Source organism: Felis catus, chromosome C1 (assembly GCF_018350175.1).
Source record: "Felis catus isolate Fca126 chromosome C1, F.catus_Fca126_mat1.0, whole genome shotgun sequence".
In the NCBI taxonomy this organism is placed as follows: domain Eukaryota; kingdom Metazoa; phylum Chordata; class Mammalia; order Carnivora; family Felidae; genus Felis; species Felis catus.
Window position 1 is genome coordinate 214284512 of NC_058375.1, and position 19731 is coordinate 214304242.

At 47.2% G+C, this 19731-nt stretch overlaps 1 protein-coding gene across 1 annotated transcript in view; it reads left to right on the plus strand.

The window, feature by feature from the left end:
• Positions 1-19731, plus strand: part of EFHD1 (EF-hand domain family member D1) — a 43010-nt gene that overhangs the window by 20659 nt on the left and 2620 nt on the right. Inside the window, exons 2-3 of the mRNA XM_023259812.2 lie at positions 1596-1743; positions 10978-11112. Of these exons, the coding sequence (XP_023115580.1) occupies positions 1596-1743; positions 10978-11112 (283 nt within the window). The remainder of the gene's footprint in view (positions 1-1595; positions 1744-10977; positions 11113-19731) is intronic.

Here is a 19731-nt window from a genome sequence, read left to right on the forward strand (position 1 = left end):
CCCTGGCAACCACCGTTCTGTCTCCGTGACTTGACTGTTCTAGGTCCCTCATACAAGAGCAGCTGTATAGTGTTTGTCCTTTTGTGTCTGGCTTATTTCGGCCCTGCTGTAATGTTGTCAAGGTTGGTCCTGTGTTGTCGCATGTGTCAGAATTTCATTCCTTTTTGCTGTGAATCATAAACACACCGTATTCCGTCGTATGGGTCTACTTCATCTTGTTTATCCATTCATTGTCACTGGACACCTGGGTGGTTTCCACCTTTTGGCTGTCGTGAACGGATTTGCTTTTTATTTATTATCAATATTGTTTTTATTTTCGAGAGATGGTGCACGCGAGCGAGGGAGGGGAAGCAGAGGGAGAGACAGAATTTTTTTTAATTTTTAATTTCTTAAATTAAAAATAAAATTTGATGTTCATTTATTTTTGAGAGGGGGGGAGGGGCAGAGAGAGAGGGAGACACAGAATCCGAAGCAGGCTCCAGGCTCTGAGCTGTCAGCACCGAGCCCGACACAGGGCTCGAACTCATGAACCGTGAGATCATGACCTGAGCCAAATCAAGAGTTGGACACTCAACCGAGTGAGCCGCTCAGGCGCCCCCGGATTTGTTTTTTTAAGGCAAGATGTTCATTCGTACCTGAGCAACAAGGGACCTCTCAGGAGCAGAAAATGGGATGGACTTGAAGGGAGGAGAGCCGGGGGGGTCCGTGAGAAAACCCTGTCACAGCCCAGGTGTGTTAAGAAGTGGGGGGTAGAGCTGTTGGGAGAAAGCAGAGGACAGAAGGCTGAAGAAGGCTCCTGTGGGATTCCCTGGCGCTGAGGAGTAGAGGGCGGGGCCGGCATGCCCCCACCTTGATGAGGCTGGGTTGGTTCCCAGCCAGGGGACCGGGGCTGGGGACAAAGGGGGCTGGAAGGACAGCCGGCAGAAATGCCGGCTCTGTGATAAAGCTCGGCCAACAGGTCAAAGCCAGGTCCCCTCTCGGCAGTCACTGGCATGGACGTGACCTTTCGGACCTGGACGCTAGATGAGCACGCCAGAGGGCAAAGCTTAAAACCAGAGAGCCGGGGCCCGCCTGCTACACAGGTGCATGCAAGGGTGGGAACCAGCTCCCACAGGCAGGAGACCAGAAGGATGAGCGGAGGGGTTTGTGGAAGTGCGGGAGGCAGAGACCCAAGAGGAGGCTCCTGGAATTGCCAGCGGCTCCGGGAGAATGTAGGGGATGCTCACGGCTCACTCCTGCACTCCTTCGTTGTCCGGCATTCGTAGACCAAAACTGGGGGAGGTGAAGGTAAACAGGCATGTTCTTCATCGTCAAGAAACTTAGGGCTTAGATAAGGAGATAAAAGACAGGAAAACGTCCGTGAAGTTCAAGATCCCCTTTGAATCGTATTGTGCAGATCCAGAAGGTGTTTCTAGAAGGGGGTCCCCTCTGATACGGTGACCCAGGTGGGCACTGCAAAGCAGCAGGGAACTAACGGAATTGTTTTTCAGTAAATGAGGCCAAAAGAATGAAGTGTTTGGGAGAGTGACAAGTGTCTTATTGTCCTGGCTGGCCATGGCGGTCCCTCGTCAGCAGCCTTCCTTTGATCCCCGCAGGTATGACGCTGGACGGGACGGCTTCATTGACCTGATGGAACTGAAGCTGATGATGGAGAAACTGGGAGCCCCCCAGACCCACCTGGGCCTGAAGAGTATGATCAAGGAGGTGGACGAGGACTTTGACGGCCAGCTCAGCTTCCGTGAGGTACCTGCTGATATGTGTCCTGCTGGCCCTGCGGGGAGTGGCCCCCTGAGAGGAGACTCACATTTACCGTCCCCTGGAGCACAAGTGGCTTCGGCCCCTGCAGAGCGCTGCTTGGATAGTTAACCTAGAGTTCTTTTACAAATATCTTTAAGAAGCTAATAACCCCAGTGCTGGCATGGGCAAATGCTCAGTAAGCACGTTGAAAGTCACTGTGGGTGGGACAGCCTCATTTGGGTGAAATGGTAAGTGCTGAGAAATCGGGAGGGTTGTTTACCAAGATACTCATAGTGGATATTTGTGGGTGCAAAGTTCTGGTACTTTTATAAAAATTTTATACTTTTTTTATACATTAAAACTTAAAAATTGTTATACTAAGTATTTAAAAATAGTAAAACAAACAAACAAACAAAAAAAACAATGGGGGCACCTGGGTGGCTCGGTTGGTTAAGCGTCTGACTCTGGATTTTGGCTCAGGTCATGATTTCACGGATCGTGAGTTTGAGGCCCACTTCGAGCTCTGTGCTGAGCACAGAGCCTGCTTGGGAGTTTCTCTCTCTCTCTCTCTCTGCCCCTTTCCTGCTTATGCATGTGCATTCTCTCTCTCTCCCTCCCTCCCTCCCTCTCTCTCTCTCTCTCTCTCTCTCTCTCTTTCTCCCTCCCTCCCTCTCTTCCTCTCTCCCTTTCTCTCTCAAAATAAATACAATAAACTTAAAAAAAATTAAAAATAGTAAAAAAAGAAAGGATTTTACTCTGGGGTCATGGATCTCCCCTCCTCCCCATAACAATCCAAGTATGGGCTTTTTTGGCCTTTGAATCCCTAAAATTGCAGGCAAAATTTTGTGTGTACAGATGTCGTTCTGGAAGACGCAAATAGATTCAAAGTCTGATCTCTAAACGTGTGAGAACTTTGGTGATTTAAGGCCATTTCTGTCTGGAGGGAAGTCTCAAGGCCAGTGTGTTTCTTACAAGGCAAGGATGTGGCCCCACAGAGAAGGGTTTCGTGTCTTACGTGCTTGAGTTTTATTGTAAGGGCTTTAGACGTGTCAGCGCGCCCTGGTGTTAGAACAGCTTTGGGAACAACATCCGGGCTAGAAGCTCAGCATTAGCCCAGCTGCTGCGGTCTTGTTCTCTGTCAGCTGGGCCCTCGGGGGCTGGGAATAGAGAGCCCTGTACTTGCTTCCTGGTGCATAACCTTGGTTATTCCAGAAACAGTGGTGTTCTGGCGTCCTGGTTTCTGATGGTGAGAGCTTTGGCCAAGTACCTGTCTTCTCTCCAGACTAGATAGGGCCCTGGGACACTCTTCCTGAGGTCCCTGTGGCTGAACTGGCAGCAATGAGTTCCCTCCCCAGCCACGATGAAACTGGCCTTGCCTCTCTCACTGACCACAAAGTCAACTCCAGATCCCCTCTTCTCTTCCTCTCCCGAGCTGGCAGATGCAGAGAGAGAAGATCATGGAAAACCTGTGTTGGGCATAACCCTCAGGACAATCTAGGCCAGGCTTCTCAGTTCGGAGCTGGGGAGCTACAGGATCAGAACAGCCAGCACTTGCCTGAACTCACGCTCCAGCTCAAGGCTGGACCTGGGTGGCAGCCTCTGTGCCCACAGCCTCCCACTGTCACCCGCCACGCTCACCTTCGCAGGTGTCCCTCTGGCTCCCTCGCCTCTCATTCGGTTCCTTGGTATCATTTGTGCTCAGCATTGGCTCTTTCAACCCGGGAGGCAACACTGGGGAAAGAGCTTCTGTGGCAAAGTTGTGACCTGTGGGGAACAGAAATCGAGAGTGTTGAGAGGTCTGTGCAGGTCACCAACCGGGCCAAGATGCAGTCCCTCTCCTCTGTCTCACCCAGGAGCCACTCCAGCATGCTCCTCCCGGAATCCAAGACCCCTGCTTACCTTTTGGTTACCTACGGGTTTGGCTATTTCCTACAGAGGGTAGACCTCAGAGGTTTGGAAATCTCCAAAGTGTTCCTTTGGTTTTCACCCCCCCTTACAAAGCTTCAGTGACCTTCATGTCTGTCCTTTGTCGGTTCAGAGTCCCATTGTGGTCCTGTCTCTCGCAGCTGTGCCCAGATGCACAGGATTTGGAAGCGGTTGCCATTAATGCCCCACGCCCGACCTCCTGCTTTTGTTTTGTCATTCTGCTGGTGTCCTCTGGTGTTGGGAGCCACCGGGGTGTTGACGCTCTGCTTAGGTGACAAAAAGAGGCTGACAGACCTGGGTCTCCGCACAGAGCTGTGTAACTTGAGCAAGTTATTTGACTTCTGAGAGCCTCAGTTTTTCTGTCTTTCAATGGGGGTGTTAATAGCTTTCCCTCAGGACTGTTGTGAGAAGGAAGCTCTCTTCCCACACCCGTGTCAGTTAGAACTCTTGATGGCAGGCAACAGAGAACACCAGCTAATTGAAACAAGAACAGGACAAACAACTGTTGGTTCACGTGCCTGGGAGAGGAAGTAGAAGCACCAGGCACAGTAACGCAGCATCTTTCTCTTGTCATAGCTTTTTTATTTTTGTTTTTTAAGATTTTATTTTTTTAATGCTGTTTTATTTATGTTTTAAAAACGTTTATGTACGTTTGTTTGTTTGTTTGATTGTTTATTGGGGGGTGGGGGGCAGAGGGAGAGGAAGTGAGAGAATCCTAAGCAGGCTCCGTGCTCAGTGCGGAGCCCGGTGTGGGGCTCAAACCCATGACCCCGGGATCATGACCTGAGCCAAAATCAGGAGTTGGCTGCTCAGCCAGCTGAGCCACACAGGCACCCCTAAAGATTTTATTTTTAAGTAGTCTCTTGTCATATCTTGACCGGGGCTTTCTTCTATGTCCACTTCACCTTTTCCTCCCCCACTGCATGTGGTCCCTGCCACCTGCCAAGGTGGCCGCCAGCAGCTCAGGGGTGCGTTGCTGCAGTTTAGCCGGGACTAAACGAGTCTCAGAAGGCCTCTGATGGGCCCCACGAGGGACACTTGCCCACCTCCTGGACCAGTCAGTGCATTCAAGGTCCTGTGATGGGCTCGGTCCAAGTCACGTGCCACAGGGCCCCCTAGTTAACACTCCCAACTTCATCGTCCCGTGGGGGCCAGGTTGCCAGGTGAACAACATTGCCGTCTTCTACAGTTCTTTCCTAAAGAGAAGCCTTAATAGCCTCCTCTCTTTTTCCTGTACTCCTCTCTAGTTCCCCTTACATCTATCTCAAAGAAGAATTGCTCTAAGTCCACATGTGCGGTGGTTTTGTACAAAGGTCGGGTGATGGACTTACTGGATTCCTGTCAGTACTGGGACCCGTGGGTCCCATTTTCTCCTCCTACTGTACCCCCTCCCTTGGGTGGGGCCCTGGCAGCCCTGGCTGTGCTGGGTTGCCCATCGGCCTCATCATTGTTGATTGGACCATGGATGGGCCGCTGGTCAGGCTAGGTCCACTTGGTTTCCTATCCTGAGAATTTTTTTTAAATGTTTATTTCTTTATTTGTTTGTTTGAGAGAGAGAGAGAGAGAGGGAGCACATGCAGGGAAGGGAAGAGAGAGAGGGAGAGAGAGAATCTCAAGCAGGCTCCACGTTGTCAGCACTGAGCCTGATGCAGGGCTCGAACTCACGAGCTGTAAAATCATGACCTGAGCTGAAATCGAGAGTTGGACACCCAACCGACAGAGCCACCCAGATGCCCCCCATCCTGGGAATTTGAAAATGGGGTGAAGTACTACAAACTGGTTCTGCAGGTGGCTATTCCTGAAAGAATAAGTCTAGGTGGGGTAGCCATTCCCACCATGTGGACCAGACACGAAGCTAGAGGGGATGTTGCTTCCAACCCTGAGGGGATTGTCTCTCCCAGTCCCAGGCCTCTTCTGGGCTAGTGCGTTTTGCCCTTGGGACATCTTTTTTTCTTTTATTTCCTTTCATTTTCTTTCCTTTTCTTTTCTTGTCTTTTCTTTTCAGATTTTATTTTTAAGTAATCTCTGCACCCAACATGAGGCTTGAACTCACAACCCTGAGGTCAAGAGTTGCACCCTCCACCGACTGGGACATCCTTTTTATATGACAAATACCTCCTTTTTGCTTAAGCCAACATGTCTGTTTCTGTCACTTGCAGTCTTAGAGTGCTAACTAATACGGGGAGGTGTTTACATCCCAAGAGACATGAAATTAAAAATTTCTTTTTTTTAATTTAAAACAAATTTTTTTTCTCACGAGTTTTATTTATTTTTTTTTAATTTATGAAATTTATTGTCAAATTGGTTTCCATACAACACCCAGTGCTCATCCCAAAAGGTGCCCTCCTCAATACCCATCACCCACCCTCCCCCCCTCCCACCCCCCATCAACCCTCAGTTTGTTCTCAGTTTTTAACAGTCTCTTATGCTTTGGCTCTCTCCCACTCTAACCTCTTTTTTTTTTTTTCCTTCCCCTCCCCCATGGGTTTCTGTTAAGTTTCTCAGGATCCACATAAGAGTGAAACCATATGGTATCTGTCTTTCTCTGTATGGCTTATTTCACTTAGCATCACACTCTCCAGTTCCATCCACGTTGCTACAAAAGGCCAGATTTCATTTTTTCTCATTGCCACGTAGTATTCCATTGTGTATATAAACCACAATTTCTTTATCCATTCATCAGTTGATGGACATTTAGGCTCTTTCCATAATTTGGCTATTGTTGAGAGTGCTGCTATGAACATTGGGGTACAAGTGCCCCTATGCATCAGTACTCCTGTATCCCTTGGATAAATTCCTAGCAGTGCTATTGCTGGGTCATAGGGTAGGTCTATTTTTAATTTTCTGAGGAACCTCCACACTGCTTTCCAGAGCGGCTGCACCAATTTGCATTCCCACCAACAGTGCAAGAGGGTTCCCGTTTCTCCACATCGTCTCCAGCATCTATAGTCTCCTGATTTGTTCATTTTGGCCACTCTGACTGGCGTGAGGTGATACCTGAGTGTGGTTTTGATTTGTATTTCCCTGATAAGGAGCGACGCTGAACATCTTTTCATGTGCCTGTTCTGTTGGCCATCCGGATGTCTTCTTTAGAGAAGTGTCTATTCATGTTTTCTGCCCATTTCTTCACTGGGTTATTTGTTTTTCGGGTGTGGAGTTTGGTGAGCTCTTTATAGATTTTGGATACTAGCCCTTTGTCCGATATGTCATTTGCAAATATCTTTTCCCATTCCGTTGGTTGCCTTTTAGTTTTGTTGGTTGTTTCCTTTGCTGTGCAGAAGCTTTTTATCTTCATAAGGTCCCAGTAATTCACTTTTGCTTTTAATTCCCTTGCCTTTGGGGATGTGTCGAGTAAGAGATTGCTACGGCTGAGGTCAGAGAGGTCTTTTCCTCCTTTCTCCTCTAAGGTTTTGATGGTTTCCTGTCTCACATTCAGGTCCTTTATCCATTTTGAGTTTATTTTTGTGAATGGTGTGAGAAAGTGGTCTAGTTTCAACCTTCTGCATGTTGCTGTCCAGTTCTCCCAGGACCATTTGTTAAAGAGACTTTTTTCCATTGGATGTTCTTTCCTGCTTTGTCAAAGATGAGTTGGCCATACGTTTGTGAGTCTAGTTCTGGGGTTTCTATTCTATTCCATTGGTCTATGTGTCTGTTTTTGTGCCAAAAACAAATTTTTTTAAAAGAACTTTTATTTATTTTTGAGAGAGAGACAGAGTGTGAGCGGTGGAGGGGCAGAGAGAGAAGGAGACACAGAATGCGAAGCAGGCTCCAGGCTCTGAGCTGTCAGCACAGAGCCTGATGCGGGGCTCGAACCCATGAGCTGTGAGATCATGACCCGAGCTGAAGTTGGATGCTTAGCCAATTGAGCCACCCAGGTGCCCCTGAAAATTTCTTTAAATTTAGGGGCACCTGGCTGGCTCAGTTAGTAGGGCATGAGATTCTTGATCTCAGGGTCATGAGTTTAAGCCCCATGTTGGGGGTAGGATTTACTTAAAAATTTTTTTTTCTTTTAAATTTCTTAAATTTGGGATGCCTGGGTGGTTCAGTCAGTTAAGCATCCAACTCTTGGTTTCGGCTCAGGTCATGATCTCACGATTTGTGAGTTTGAGCCCCACGTCGGGCTCTGTGCTGACAGCTCGGAGCCTGGTACCTGCTTCGGGTTCTGTGTCTCCCTCTCTCTTTCTGTCCCTCCCCTGCTCACACTCTGTGTCTCTCAAAAATAAATAAACACTTAAAAAATAAAAAAAATATGTATTTATAAAAATAATTCTTTACATTTACCAGAAGCATTTGATAGCTTGTGTCTGAAATCGCTTGTTTTCGGCTTTGTTAGTTCTCTCTCTGTTTCTTTGTTTCCTCCTTCTCCTCTCCCCCCTCCCCTCTTTGCTCATAGTCACAGCTAGGACACTTTCCAATTCTCCACAACATACCAGTCTTTGTGGACTATAAATAGGAAGACAAACAAGGCTGGGCAGTCGGAGAAATTGTCATTCAGGAGTTGGTGGTTATCATAAAATGGAAAGGGAATGCCTGGCATGCTTCACGGGAGGCTGAACATTTTCAGGTTGGGTCGGATTTTTTTTTTTTTTTTTTCCTTCAACTGGCTGGGGCAGAGACCCCTAAGTTTTGACAGGGCTGCTCTTGGTCATCTGGGAGCCGGCAGAGTGAGAGTGAGCAAAGATCCCTGAGGAATACTTTAAGCCCTTCTGTAAACACCAGTAGATATGGGAAAAATGACTCTCGGGGATGAGGAGACCCCCACCACGGTCACTGGCATGGCTGCGAGGCCGGGGGGTGAGGCTCATCTTTCTTGAGCTGCCCTCGCGGTGTGGAGGGCTACCTGTTTTGTATTTGCCTTAAGGGGCCAGGGGTGGGGGAGGCGGGAGTGTTCTGTAACCGCTGTCCATATTTTAAGGGTGGGCAGGGTGCTGAGGGACAGGTGTTTCACTTCTGCCCTCTGCACGTGGCTCACGTGTGCAAGTGCTGGTGTCTTTGCTGCCACCTTCTCTGCCGGGAGAGCCCGACCATGACCGTCCCCCCAAGCCCCCTTGCCCTCCATCCTACTCTTGGGAGCCTCACCTCCAATACGCTTGTTTTCCAAGACTTGGAGGCAGTATCCTGGCTCCCATAAGCCCGCAGGAAACTGAGTCTCTGCCGGCCTCTAGTGAGAGAGTTTGAAGCTGCAGGTGGATGAACGTGGCACTTCTGTGGAGCCAAGCTGACGGCAGGCAGCCTCCACAAAGCCACGGATCTTTGAGCTTCTTGCTTCCTCCCTTGCTTTGCGTTGGGCAAAGTCCACAGTGGAGTCAGGAGCCCTGAAACAGGAATCACAAAGGAAGGTTCATTAGCAAGGCATTTTGGGGCGACGGCAACAGCCGAGACTCCCACTTAATGAAACACACCTTCCTCCAGGGATTAAGAGTCTTGGCAGGAAAAGATACCCTGGTTGGAATTTGGAAAGCCTGTTGATGTTGTTTGACCTCTCAGTCTACTTTAGGTAATGTTCTTTTCCCTTGGGGAAGCCATTCTTTAGAGGGGATGGTCATGAAAAATACCCTGAAAATTCAAAATTCCCTGTAGACAGATGTGTTTTACATAGCACCTAAAAACCTGGAGAAGCTCCTTTCTGTGCTGACTTGGAAAACTAAATTCTAGAAGTTTGGGCAGAGGTTGTTTGACGAACAAATTGGCCAGAATTCTTTAAAGAAGCAAAAGTCCTAAAATTGCTTTGGGGGAGAAAGTCTGGAAGAAGGGGGACCTGCCATTTCAGCTTGGCTTATTTATTCATTTAAAATATATCCTGTGGAGGCCCTGGTACAAATTGGCTTTAAAGATTAATGCATTTAGGCCACATTTGGAACCTGTTGGAAAAGAATGGATTATTCAATAAATGACATGGAGATTCCTAACTAACCATTTGGAAGAAAATAGGGTTAATGATCAACCTCACAGGATAGATCAGAATAAATTTCAGAGATTAAATATTTACACGTTTAACAAAAAAGGAGTCATAAAAGCGATAGACGAAAATACAGGTGATTCTGTAACCTTGATGGCAAGAAAGGTTTCTCTACGCATAACACGGGTGCACTGGTGAGAGAGAAGAAAAAGACTGATAATGTATATACAATTTTTGAGGGGGCGCCTGGGTGGCTCAGTCGAGTAAGCGTCCGACTTTGGCTCAGGTCATGATCTCGCGGTTCATGAGTTCAAGCTCTGCGTTGGGCTCTGTGCTGACAGCTCAGAGCCTGGAACCTGCTTCAGAGTCTGTGTCTCCCTCTCTCTCTGCCCCTCCCCCGCTCACACTCTGTCTCTCTGTGTCTTAAAAATAATATATACAATTTTTGAAAGTCAAAAATGATCATAAACACAATGAAAAGGTAAGTGACAGTGGAAGTATTTGAAATATACCAAGTTCTGTAAAGATCTTTTAGAAAACACTTGGGAGAGGTGCCTGGCTGGTCCAGGCAGTACAGCATGCAACTCGATCTCGGGGTCATGAGTTCAAACCCCACGCTGGGTGTAGAGATTACTTAAAAAATAAAATCTTTAGGGGCACCAGGGTGGCTCAGTCGGTGAAGCGTCCGACTTCAGTTCAGGTCACGATCTCACTGTTCATGAGTTTGAGCCCTGCATCAGGCACTGTGCTGACGGCTCAGAGCCTGGAGCCTGCTTCAGATTCTGTGTCTCCCTCTCTGTCTGTCCCTCCCATGCTTGCGCTCCATCTCTCTCTCTCTGGAAAATAAACATTAAAAAAAATAAGTTAAAAAAAATCTTTAAAAGGAAAAAAAAGCAAGAGTAAATAATCTAATGCAAAAAGGGGACACAAACAAAATATGGATGACTAAAAACATTGGCAATTATTTAGGCTTAAGAAATAGTGTATATAGGTCTATTGGACTTTTTTTTTCTTTCATGGCCACAAACTAGGACATTGCCAGTGATTTTTGCTTTTATAGACAATGCTTCTTAAACTATTGTGCAAATGTTTCTGAGGGACAGATGCCCAGCAGTGGAATTAATGGTTGGAAGCATTTTATTTTTTGGTAAATATTTCCAAACTGGCCTCCAAAAAATTTGAATCGGTTTGCCTTCCCTTCCACTGGATGTGAAGGTACCCATTTCCCTACATTCCTGTGGAAAATGAGCATGTGTTGATTTCAGACAGTGTGATAAGGGAAAAAATAATTGGTCACACGCACACGTTTGCACCCTTTTCGTAGGCTTGGCGGGCATGACTTTCCCTTGGGCTGGAGGGGACCGCCGTAAGTCTCAGTGAGGTTGACCCGGACTCTACTCAACCCTTTCCTACAGTTCCTACTCATATTCCACAAGGCCGCAGCGGGAGAGCTACAGGAAGACAGCGGGCTGATGGCGCTGGCAAAGCTCTCTGAGATCGACGTGGCCCAGGAGGGCGTGAAAGGTGCCAAGGACTTCTTTGAAGCCAAGGTAGGTGACTCCTTCTTGTACAGGACCATTCTTTCTCCCTTCACTCTACCCGACATGGGCTTCCCCGCGGTGACTACCTCATCCACTCGCTCAGAACAATCAGAACAGCAATAGCTTAATAAGTCTGCCTGTCATGTGTGATTGAAGGGGAATGAACGTGTCTGCACACGATCTGAAAATTAAAAGCAAAATGGAAAAACAATCACACGGTAAACGCGTTCCATCCTGGGTTCCGATTCAAATGGCTTGCTGGCACGGCATTCCCAGATCAGTGCTTGGCCAGACCTTCCTAAAGAGCTCCTCTCTACCCCCAAGCCCCAGTTGAATTACTTGAGCAGATGCCTCCACGTTTGCAACTTAAACACCTGTGTGTAAATGAATGCTGGGGTCAGAGGAGGAAGCCTCAGTGGCCCGTTCCGAAATGAACCGGTGTTTGCTCCGTTGACAGTGGTTGGGAGTTGGGAAGCAATCTCCAGTGCATGGCCCCAGAGCCTTTCCGGGTGCTTCCATTCATGCACACGTTCACAGAGTCATCAAACATGTATGGAGACCCTACCCCTGGCTGGGTGCTGTCGTTTTCATCTCCACAGAGCACACCTGCAGAGAGAGAAAGCAGAGAGCCCTCCACATCCCCTGTCAACCAGAGCAGGGGAGTGCAGCGGGTAGGGCTGCCTGGGTTCAGATTCTGCCTCCTCCACTTACTTACCCTTGTGCCCCAGTTCTCTCATCTGTACAATGGAGGCAATACTAGTTTGCCACGAGGCTACATGAATTCACGTATGTAAAGTGTTTAGCAAGTACCTGGCACTCGATACATGATAGGAGCTATTGGGACTCCCAGCCGTTCCAGATAGAGGCCAGCCTTTTGGGGAGTGTTGGCTTATTCTAGGAGTTTGCCCAGAGACAACGTGTCCCCGGCAACACATCCCGACCACTCTGGCCCCTAAATAGGACTCTGTTCTTACTTCTCTGTGATGCTGCTTAGAGACAGGTTCAGTCATCTTTCTGTCAATATATAAACTGTGAATCACGATGGACTCCTAACACCTGCAGTCCTCCCGGCATCGTCTGATAACTTCCGGGACAGGCCAACCACTCCAGAATTGGATGTGGTTCGGCCCTTCCTTCATGACTTCACGTTGATTCAACCAGCTCTGGCAAGGCCCAGCACGTTACGCTCTGAAAATACAGCTCCTTTACAAGGAGGTCGTAGACAAAGCTTGTGCCCTCCCCAGGACACACAGTCTAGTGAGGAAAACAAACTCTCAGCCTTGAGAGAGAGAGAATAGAGAAGAGGGATAGGTTACTTCTGGAGGGATGGGTCCTCTCCACTTCATCACCTGAGCCAATACTTGCTGATCTTTTGTGATACCTCGGGCAGGGGCCTAAGATTGAGACCCAAGTTTATTAGCACGACGCTCTTCAACCCACTCCTGTAGCAAAGCATACCAAATGCTCTTATTAAAGTCTGCACAGGGAGCCTGGGTGACTCAGTTCGTTAAGTGTCCAACTTTGGCTCAGGTCATGATCTCGTGGTTCATGAGTTCGAGCCCCGCGTTGGGCTCTGTGCTGACAGCTCGGAGCCTGGAGCCTGCCTCGGATTCTGTGTCTCTCTTTCTCTCTACCCTGCCCCCCCCCTCAAAAAAAAATAAACATCAAAAAAAATAAAATAAACATCCAAAAAAATAATAATTTATCTGTTCAGGACATTCTCAGACACCTTTGGTAAGAGTACAGATCATCCCAGCTTATTGGAGAGCAGTTCGGGGCTAAGTTTTATTTTTGAGACAGAGAGAGACAGAGCATGAGAGGGAGAGGGGCAGAGAGAGAGGGAGACATGGAATCTGAAGCAGGTTCCAGGCTCCAAGGTGTTACCACAGAGACCCACGCGGGGCTTGAACTCATGAAACATGAGATCGTGATGTGAGGTGAAGTCAAGATCTAGAAACTTAACTGACTGAGCCATCCAGGTGCCCCAAAACATTATGTTTGAAACTCAGTTTTGATGGGAGCCTGGGGCCTGCTTCAGATTCTGTGTGTGTCTTTCTCTTTGCCCCTCCCCTGCCCGCTCTCGCTCTCTCGCTCTCTCTCTCTCTCACTCTCTTTCTCAAAAAAAAAAATAAACATTGGGGCACCTGGGTGGCTCAGTTGGTTAAGCGTTCAACTTCAGCTTAGGTCATGATCTCACAATTCGTGGGTTCAAGCCCCGTGTCGGGCTCTGTGCTGACAGCTCGGAGCCTAGAGCCTGCTTCGGATTCTGTGTCTCCCTCTCTCTCTGCCCCTCCCCTGCTCATGGTCTGTCTCTGTCTCTCTCTCAAAAATAAATAAACATTAGAATTAAAAAAAAAAACAATAACATTAAAAAGTTTTTAAAATGAGGGGCGCCTGGGTGGCGCAGTCGGTTGAGCGTCTGACTTCAGCCAGGTCACGATCTCGCGGTCCGGGAGTTCGAGCCCCGCGTCGGGCTCTGGGCTGATGGCTCAGAGCCTGGAGCCTGATTTCCGATTCTGTGTCTCCCTCTCTCTCTGCCCCTCCCCCATTCATGCTCTCTCTCTGTCCCAAAAAATAAATAAACGTTGAGAAAAAAAAATAAAAAAATAAAATAAAATAAAAAAAAGTTTTTAAAATGAACTCAATTTTATTAAATATTCAATACAACCTGGGTAATTACATACCAAAGTACTGGTACTAGTTATGTCTGAAGGACTTATTTTTTAGTTTTGGAATGTTTTATAATGCGTGTGCATTATTTTTATAAGTAGCAGAAAAGATTAGAAGCATAACAAAAGTTTTTGAACTTGTTGTATGGCTGCCTCCTCAACCCAGACTCAAAGGTGGAGTAGGTGTGTTATCTTTGTAATTACAGAGCCTGGCACATAATCGCCTTCAATAAACGTTTGCATGAATGACGAATGTAGGGAATCATCACTCAGATCTCGGAGAGGGCCATAAAGGAGCTGACATTTGCGACAGATGTTCAGAGAAGAATGGGGATTCACCTTGTAATCAAGGAAGGGAGGGCGTTCCTGCCGTGGGAACAGTAAAAGCAAAGGCTCCGAGGCACGGAGGGTAAAGAGTACTTGGAGGCTGGCCCCGTCCACACCGTCCACACCAGATGACGTTGCACAGGGAGCTCTGGTCTCCCCTGAAGGTCAGGCCTCCCCAGCCTGCTAGCCACCGGAATTACCTGCACACCAGCTTCTCAGGCCCCACCCACACCTAGCTGAGATTTTCCAGGGCACAGCCCGGGAAGTGTGGAGCGGAAAGAGCTCAGCAGGTGTTTGCAATCCACAGCCAGGCTTGGGAAGTGCGGTTGCAGGCGCTGGGGGTCCTCAGGGGGCCTGGACATGACCTGGCGCTGGGGATGGGCTTCTCTGAGGAGGAGCTGGAGTCAGGGAGGCTTCCACAGATGTCTGGAGAACTACTGTGGGCCCATCCCACAGGGTAGTGACAGTGGGGCTGGGCTGGAGGTGGTAATGAATCCCAAACTAAGTAGCATTCTCAGTGTTTATGACCGCTTGCTTGGAGGTGGATGGTAAAATGCCACAAGGTTTGTGGAGCTGTGTAGAGAGGGCTGGATGATGTTTAAAAAAATCAAGGCAGGGACACCAATCCCCCCCCCCCCCCCGACCCCCGCCAACAATGGGAATGGTTTGAGGAAGGGGATGGTGTGGCCTTTCATCTGAAGGGCACAATGCTAGTTGCAAATGGTTTCATTCATGTCATGCTGTATAGAACTTGGCCACTCCTGGCTGCATGGGAGAATACAAAATGCCTTTCTTCCTAGAGATCTGTGCCCAACTGTAATTCTGCTACTAGGGAGGATGGGGACACTCGATACTGAGGGTCGTGGAATAATCTCTTCCACACCTGTCCCTTGCTGAACCGAGCACAGGAAGGGCTGGAATAACATTACTCTGATTGGGCTCTGTCCTGGAGCCCGTGGGTAGGGTCGGCCTCCCCAGACCCTTGGGCCATGCGCCAGGGGAACGTCTCAGAGGAAGAAGGGAGGAAGTGAATGCTTCAGGGACACCAGACTACAAAGACCACAGGAGCCACCTTCACAAGATTCGAGTAGCAACTCAAGAATTCGAGTTGAGTGACTAACGGTAGAACATAATGGTGACTGGGTTGTGGGGAAGCAAGGAATTGGAGATACAAGGAAACCATGGAGAAAATGCTATTGTGGAGGACGAGACGAGATGAAGTCAGATGAGGCCAGAGAGGGGGTCTTGGGTCTGGCAAGTGGGTCAGTGGAGATTTTTGAGAGACCAGCTTCCCTGTGGAGGGCATTTGGCACTAGGGTGAGAGGTGAGTGGGCACTGGGAGGAAAGAGCTGTGATGGTTTACTTTTCTGTCTAGATGGCTGGCCGAGGAGGCCTGGACAAAATGGGGATAGTAGCTTGGGATCAGGAAAGGACTTCTGTTTGTTTGTTTTTAACCTAGAGAAGACAGATGCTGATATTTTTAGGTCACAGGGAAGTGGTCCACAGAGAAGGAAACATGGAGACACAGAGTGGGGTGATAGGCAAGACAGGACTCCATGAAATCGAGGGAAAAGGTCGAATTTTATAGTGCAGACAAGAACCCGGAGTGAGAGAATTGCCAGGGCCCCTCCCGCTCTGGCCTGGTCAGCAGTGGTGAGCAGGCAGTCTCAGGTTCTTGTCTTCTCCACTGCCCCCACAGACACTCTGGAGGGAGGTGGTGGCATCCCACTCTGTGGAGCGGGACCTTGAGGCTTAGACAGTGGTTTTGTTGGTAAATGTTTAACAACTGGCTCTTTGAACAAAGTGTGCATATACATGTATGCATAAGTTTATTATAAATTTAAATGTTTTAAGGGATAGGTAGCACACAATTTATAAATAATAAAGTATGCGTTTCTTCTGTTGCAAATTCCACACAGTCCATTGATTCTCTAAGAACAGCTCATGGATTTTTGCTGGGCTCTGTATCTGTCACTAGCCTATGTTTGCAACTGACAGCAGAATCTAGTTCCGATGTGAATGTTGGTTGATATTGCGTTTAAGTTGATTTAAAAGAAAAAGTAGGGGCACTTGGGTGGCTCGGTCGGTTGAGCGTCCGACTTCGGCTCGGGTCATGATCTCACGGTCCGTGAGATCCCGCGTTGGGCTCTGTGCTGACCGCTCAGAGCCTGGAGCCTGTTTCGGATTCTGTGTCTCCCTCTCTCTCTGCCCCTCCCCTGTTCATGCTCTGTCTCTCTCTGTCTCAAAAATAAATAAATGTTAAAAAAAAAAAAAGAAAAAGTAAAGGGAGGGGCACCTGGGTGACTCAGTTGGTTAAGTGTCTGACTTCTCGAGGTTCATGAGTTTCAGGCCTATGTTGGGCTCTACATTGGCAGTGCAGAGCCTGCTTGGGATTCTCTGTGTGTCTCTCTCTGCCCCTCCCCCACTCACACTCTCACTCTCTCTCTCTCAAAAATAAACATTAAAAAAAGAAAAAAGGGTGCCTGGGTGGCTCAGTGGGTCGTGATCTCATGGTTCGTGGGTTCAGGCCCCGCGTCGGGCTCTGTGTCAGATTCTGGTCTCCCTCTCTCTCTGCCCTTCCCCTGCTCACACGCTCTCTCTCTCTCTCTCTCTCTCTCTCTCAGAAATAAATAAACATTAAAAAGATATATTAAAAAAAAAGTAAAGGGACATATGTCAGAACTTCATTCATTCTTCAGTGAGCAACTTCCCTTGCTGAATTCGATAATAGTTTTTCAAATATTGGAAGAATATTCCCTGAATTTCTTTGGAGCTATTCATAATGCAAAAGCTACAGACACTACACATTTTTCAGCTTAATCTGCATCTTTAACATCTCCCATCACTTTCTTAGGAAAAGGTAGTCAGTGAAACAATAAATCAAGGCCTAGTTTGTAGCATTTGTTGGTTTCCAAGGTGTAAAACCCCCACCACTTGCTTTCAAGCTTCCAACAGGATGTTGCTAAGTGTGGATTTGGGAAGATTCACAGCAGATTATCATATAGGATTTCTGCCTTAGAGATATAACAGAAACAGATAATCTCCAAAGCACAGACAGAGTAAAATATATAGCAAGATAAATCAGGAAGCGATGACTTTTTAGTACTTAATACTTTTGCTTCTAATATAATTTAATTATAGATTTATATAATTTACCTTCTAATATTTAACAGCCAGCTCATAAAATTCCTGAATAAAATAAGACAACAAGGAAAAAAAGATAAAGGTGAGGAAGAGAGGGGTTCAGGCTAGACAAGAGGATCTGGGGTCCAAATTTGCAACCTGAGTCAGGGGGTAGAGGGTCATAAGAGTCAACGTGAGTTGGGCCCTGCTCCAGGCAATTGAATCTGTCTTCTGGTGATTCTGATGTAGGGAGCTGGAGGGGAGAACTCAGCAGGGCCTCACATGCTGGGGCGGTGGGGGGCGGTGGGGGGTGGGGGGTCGGGGGTGGGGTGGGGGAGAAATACCTGTGAAATTTGGAAAACATAATTTCCTAGTCCCTACCCCTAGGGATTCTGATCCGGAAAGAGTAAAAAAGCATCATTTTTCAGAGGTGTCCTATGTTCAGACATGGACCCTGTGCAGTGCAGGAAGAATTTAGGAAAGGGACATTATAATTTTTTCATTGAGATGTGAGAACCTGCATTTTGCTACACAGGATGTAATGGATTAACAACCAGAATGGACTGAATAAAGAGCCTGGTAGGAGGTGGTAAATCTTAGCCTCAACACGGCAGAGAAGTGACTGAGTGAACCAGAGAGTGGACAAAGAGCCACCCAAATGTGGACGCTTACGACGGGGAAAAGGAGAAATGGAGACAAGATGATGGACCCAGGAACATGCTAGTTAAAAATTGTGAGAGGTTTTGGGGCGCCTGGGTGGCGCAGTCGGTTAAGCGTCCGACTTCAGCCAGGTCACGATCTCGCGGTCCGTGAGTTTGAGCCCCGCGTCAGGCTCTGGGCTGATGGCTTGGAGCCTGTTTCCGATTCTGTGTCTCCCTCTCTCTCTGCCCCTCCCCCGTTCATGCTCTGTCTCTCTCTGTCCCAAAAATAAATAAACGTTGAAAAAAAAAAATTTTTTTTTAAAAATTGTGAGAGGTTTGACACCTCAATTTAAAATCATTTAAACACTACAGGAAAGGTAATGCTTTTCTATAAATTTGACAGAAGAAGGAAATGTGATGAATTGTAAAGCCATTTAGATGGTTAACTCCAAACTCCCCACAAACAGTTAAGTGCTGGGGAATTTAGGGATTAATTCTTCAATGTTCTACTTTTTTTTTTTTTTCAATGTCACAAACTAGTTCAAACATATTGGAAAAGATTATATCACATTCGTTCTGTAAAGCTGGCATGATTCTGCTAACAATCGGATAAAAACACATCAAAAAAATTGTATCAATCTAATGAATATAGCTGTAGGAATCTTAAAACATTTGAAATTTATGTTCAGTCTGCAGGGATAATTTTATTTATTTATTTATTTTAATTTTTTTTTTCAACATTTATTTATTTTTGGGACAGAGAGAGACAGAGCATGAACGGGGGAGGGGCAGAGAGAGAGGGAGACACAGAATCGGAAACAGGCTCCAGACTCTGAGCCATCAGCCCAGAGCCTGACGCGGGGCTCGAACTCACAGACCGCGAGATCGTGACCTGGCTGAAGTCGGACGCTTAACCGACTGCGCCACCCAGGCACCCCTGCAGGGATAATTTTAAAGATCTCATGGGGCGCCTGGGTGGCCCCCTCGGTTAAGTATCCAACTCTTGGTTTCAGCTCAGGTCGTGATTTCACGGTTCATGAGATCCAGTGCTGTGTCAGACTCCCTGCCGACAGTGAGGAGCCTGCTTGGGATTCTCTCTCTCTGTCTCTCTCTCTGCCCCTCCTGTGTGCACTCTCTCAAAATAAATAAATTTTAAATAAATAAATAAATAAATAGATAGATAGATAGATAGATAGATAGATAAATATCTCATAGGTATCAAATATGAAAAATGTGATCCCTTCAGTGAGACATCTCAGAACATTTGGTGAAGTTTAATATTCATAATAAGACATTTAAAAATATGAAAGCAATGTGCTTAGTCAACATAATGAAGGAATACTTTCCTCATAAATATCAAGGTTTTCTAAAGTGGTAATATTAAATAATGTAGCGCGGGTGCAGGAATAAACAGGTCAGTGGAATGGGAGAGAAAATAGTAAAAACAGATCCCCTTCATGTGGGAATTTAGTACATGAACAAGATAACTTTCCAGTCAGTGGAAAAATAATGGGCTATTCAATAAAAGGTGTTGAGACAATTGGCTCTCCACTTAGGAAAATGAAGTAAAGTCATTTAAATGCTATATATTCCTTCACTAAAATACAGTGTAAGTGACTTTAAGAGCTGAATGGGAAAATAAAACCAGGAAAGTATGAGAGGAAAATGGCTTTAGAGCCCTGGGGTATAGGAGACCTTACACATGACATAATATGGGGTGGCTCAAAGGTCAAGCGTGCAACTCCAGCTCAGGTCATGATCTCACTGTTCATGGGTTCGAGTCCCACATCGGGCTCTGCACTGACAGCATGGATCCTGCTTTGGATTCTCTGTCTCTCTCCCTCTCTCTGTGTCTCTTCCCCGCTCGT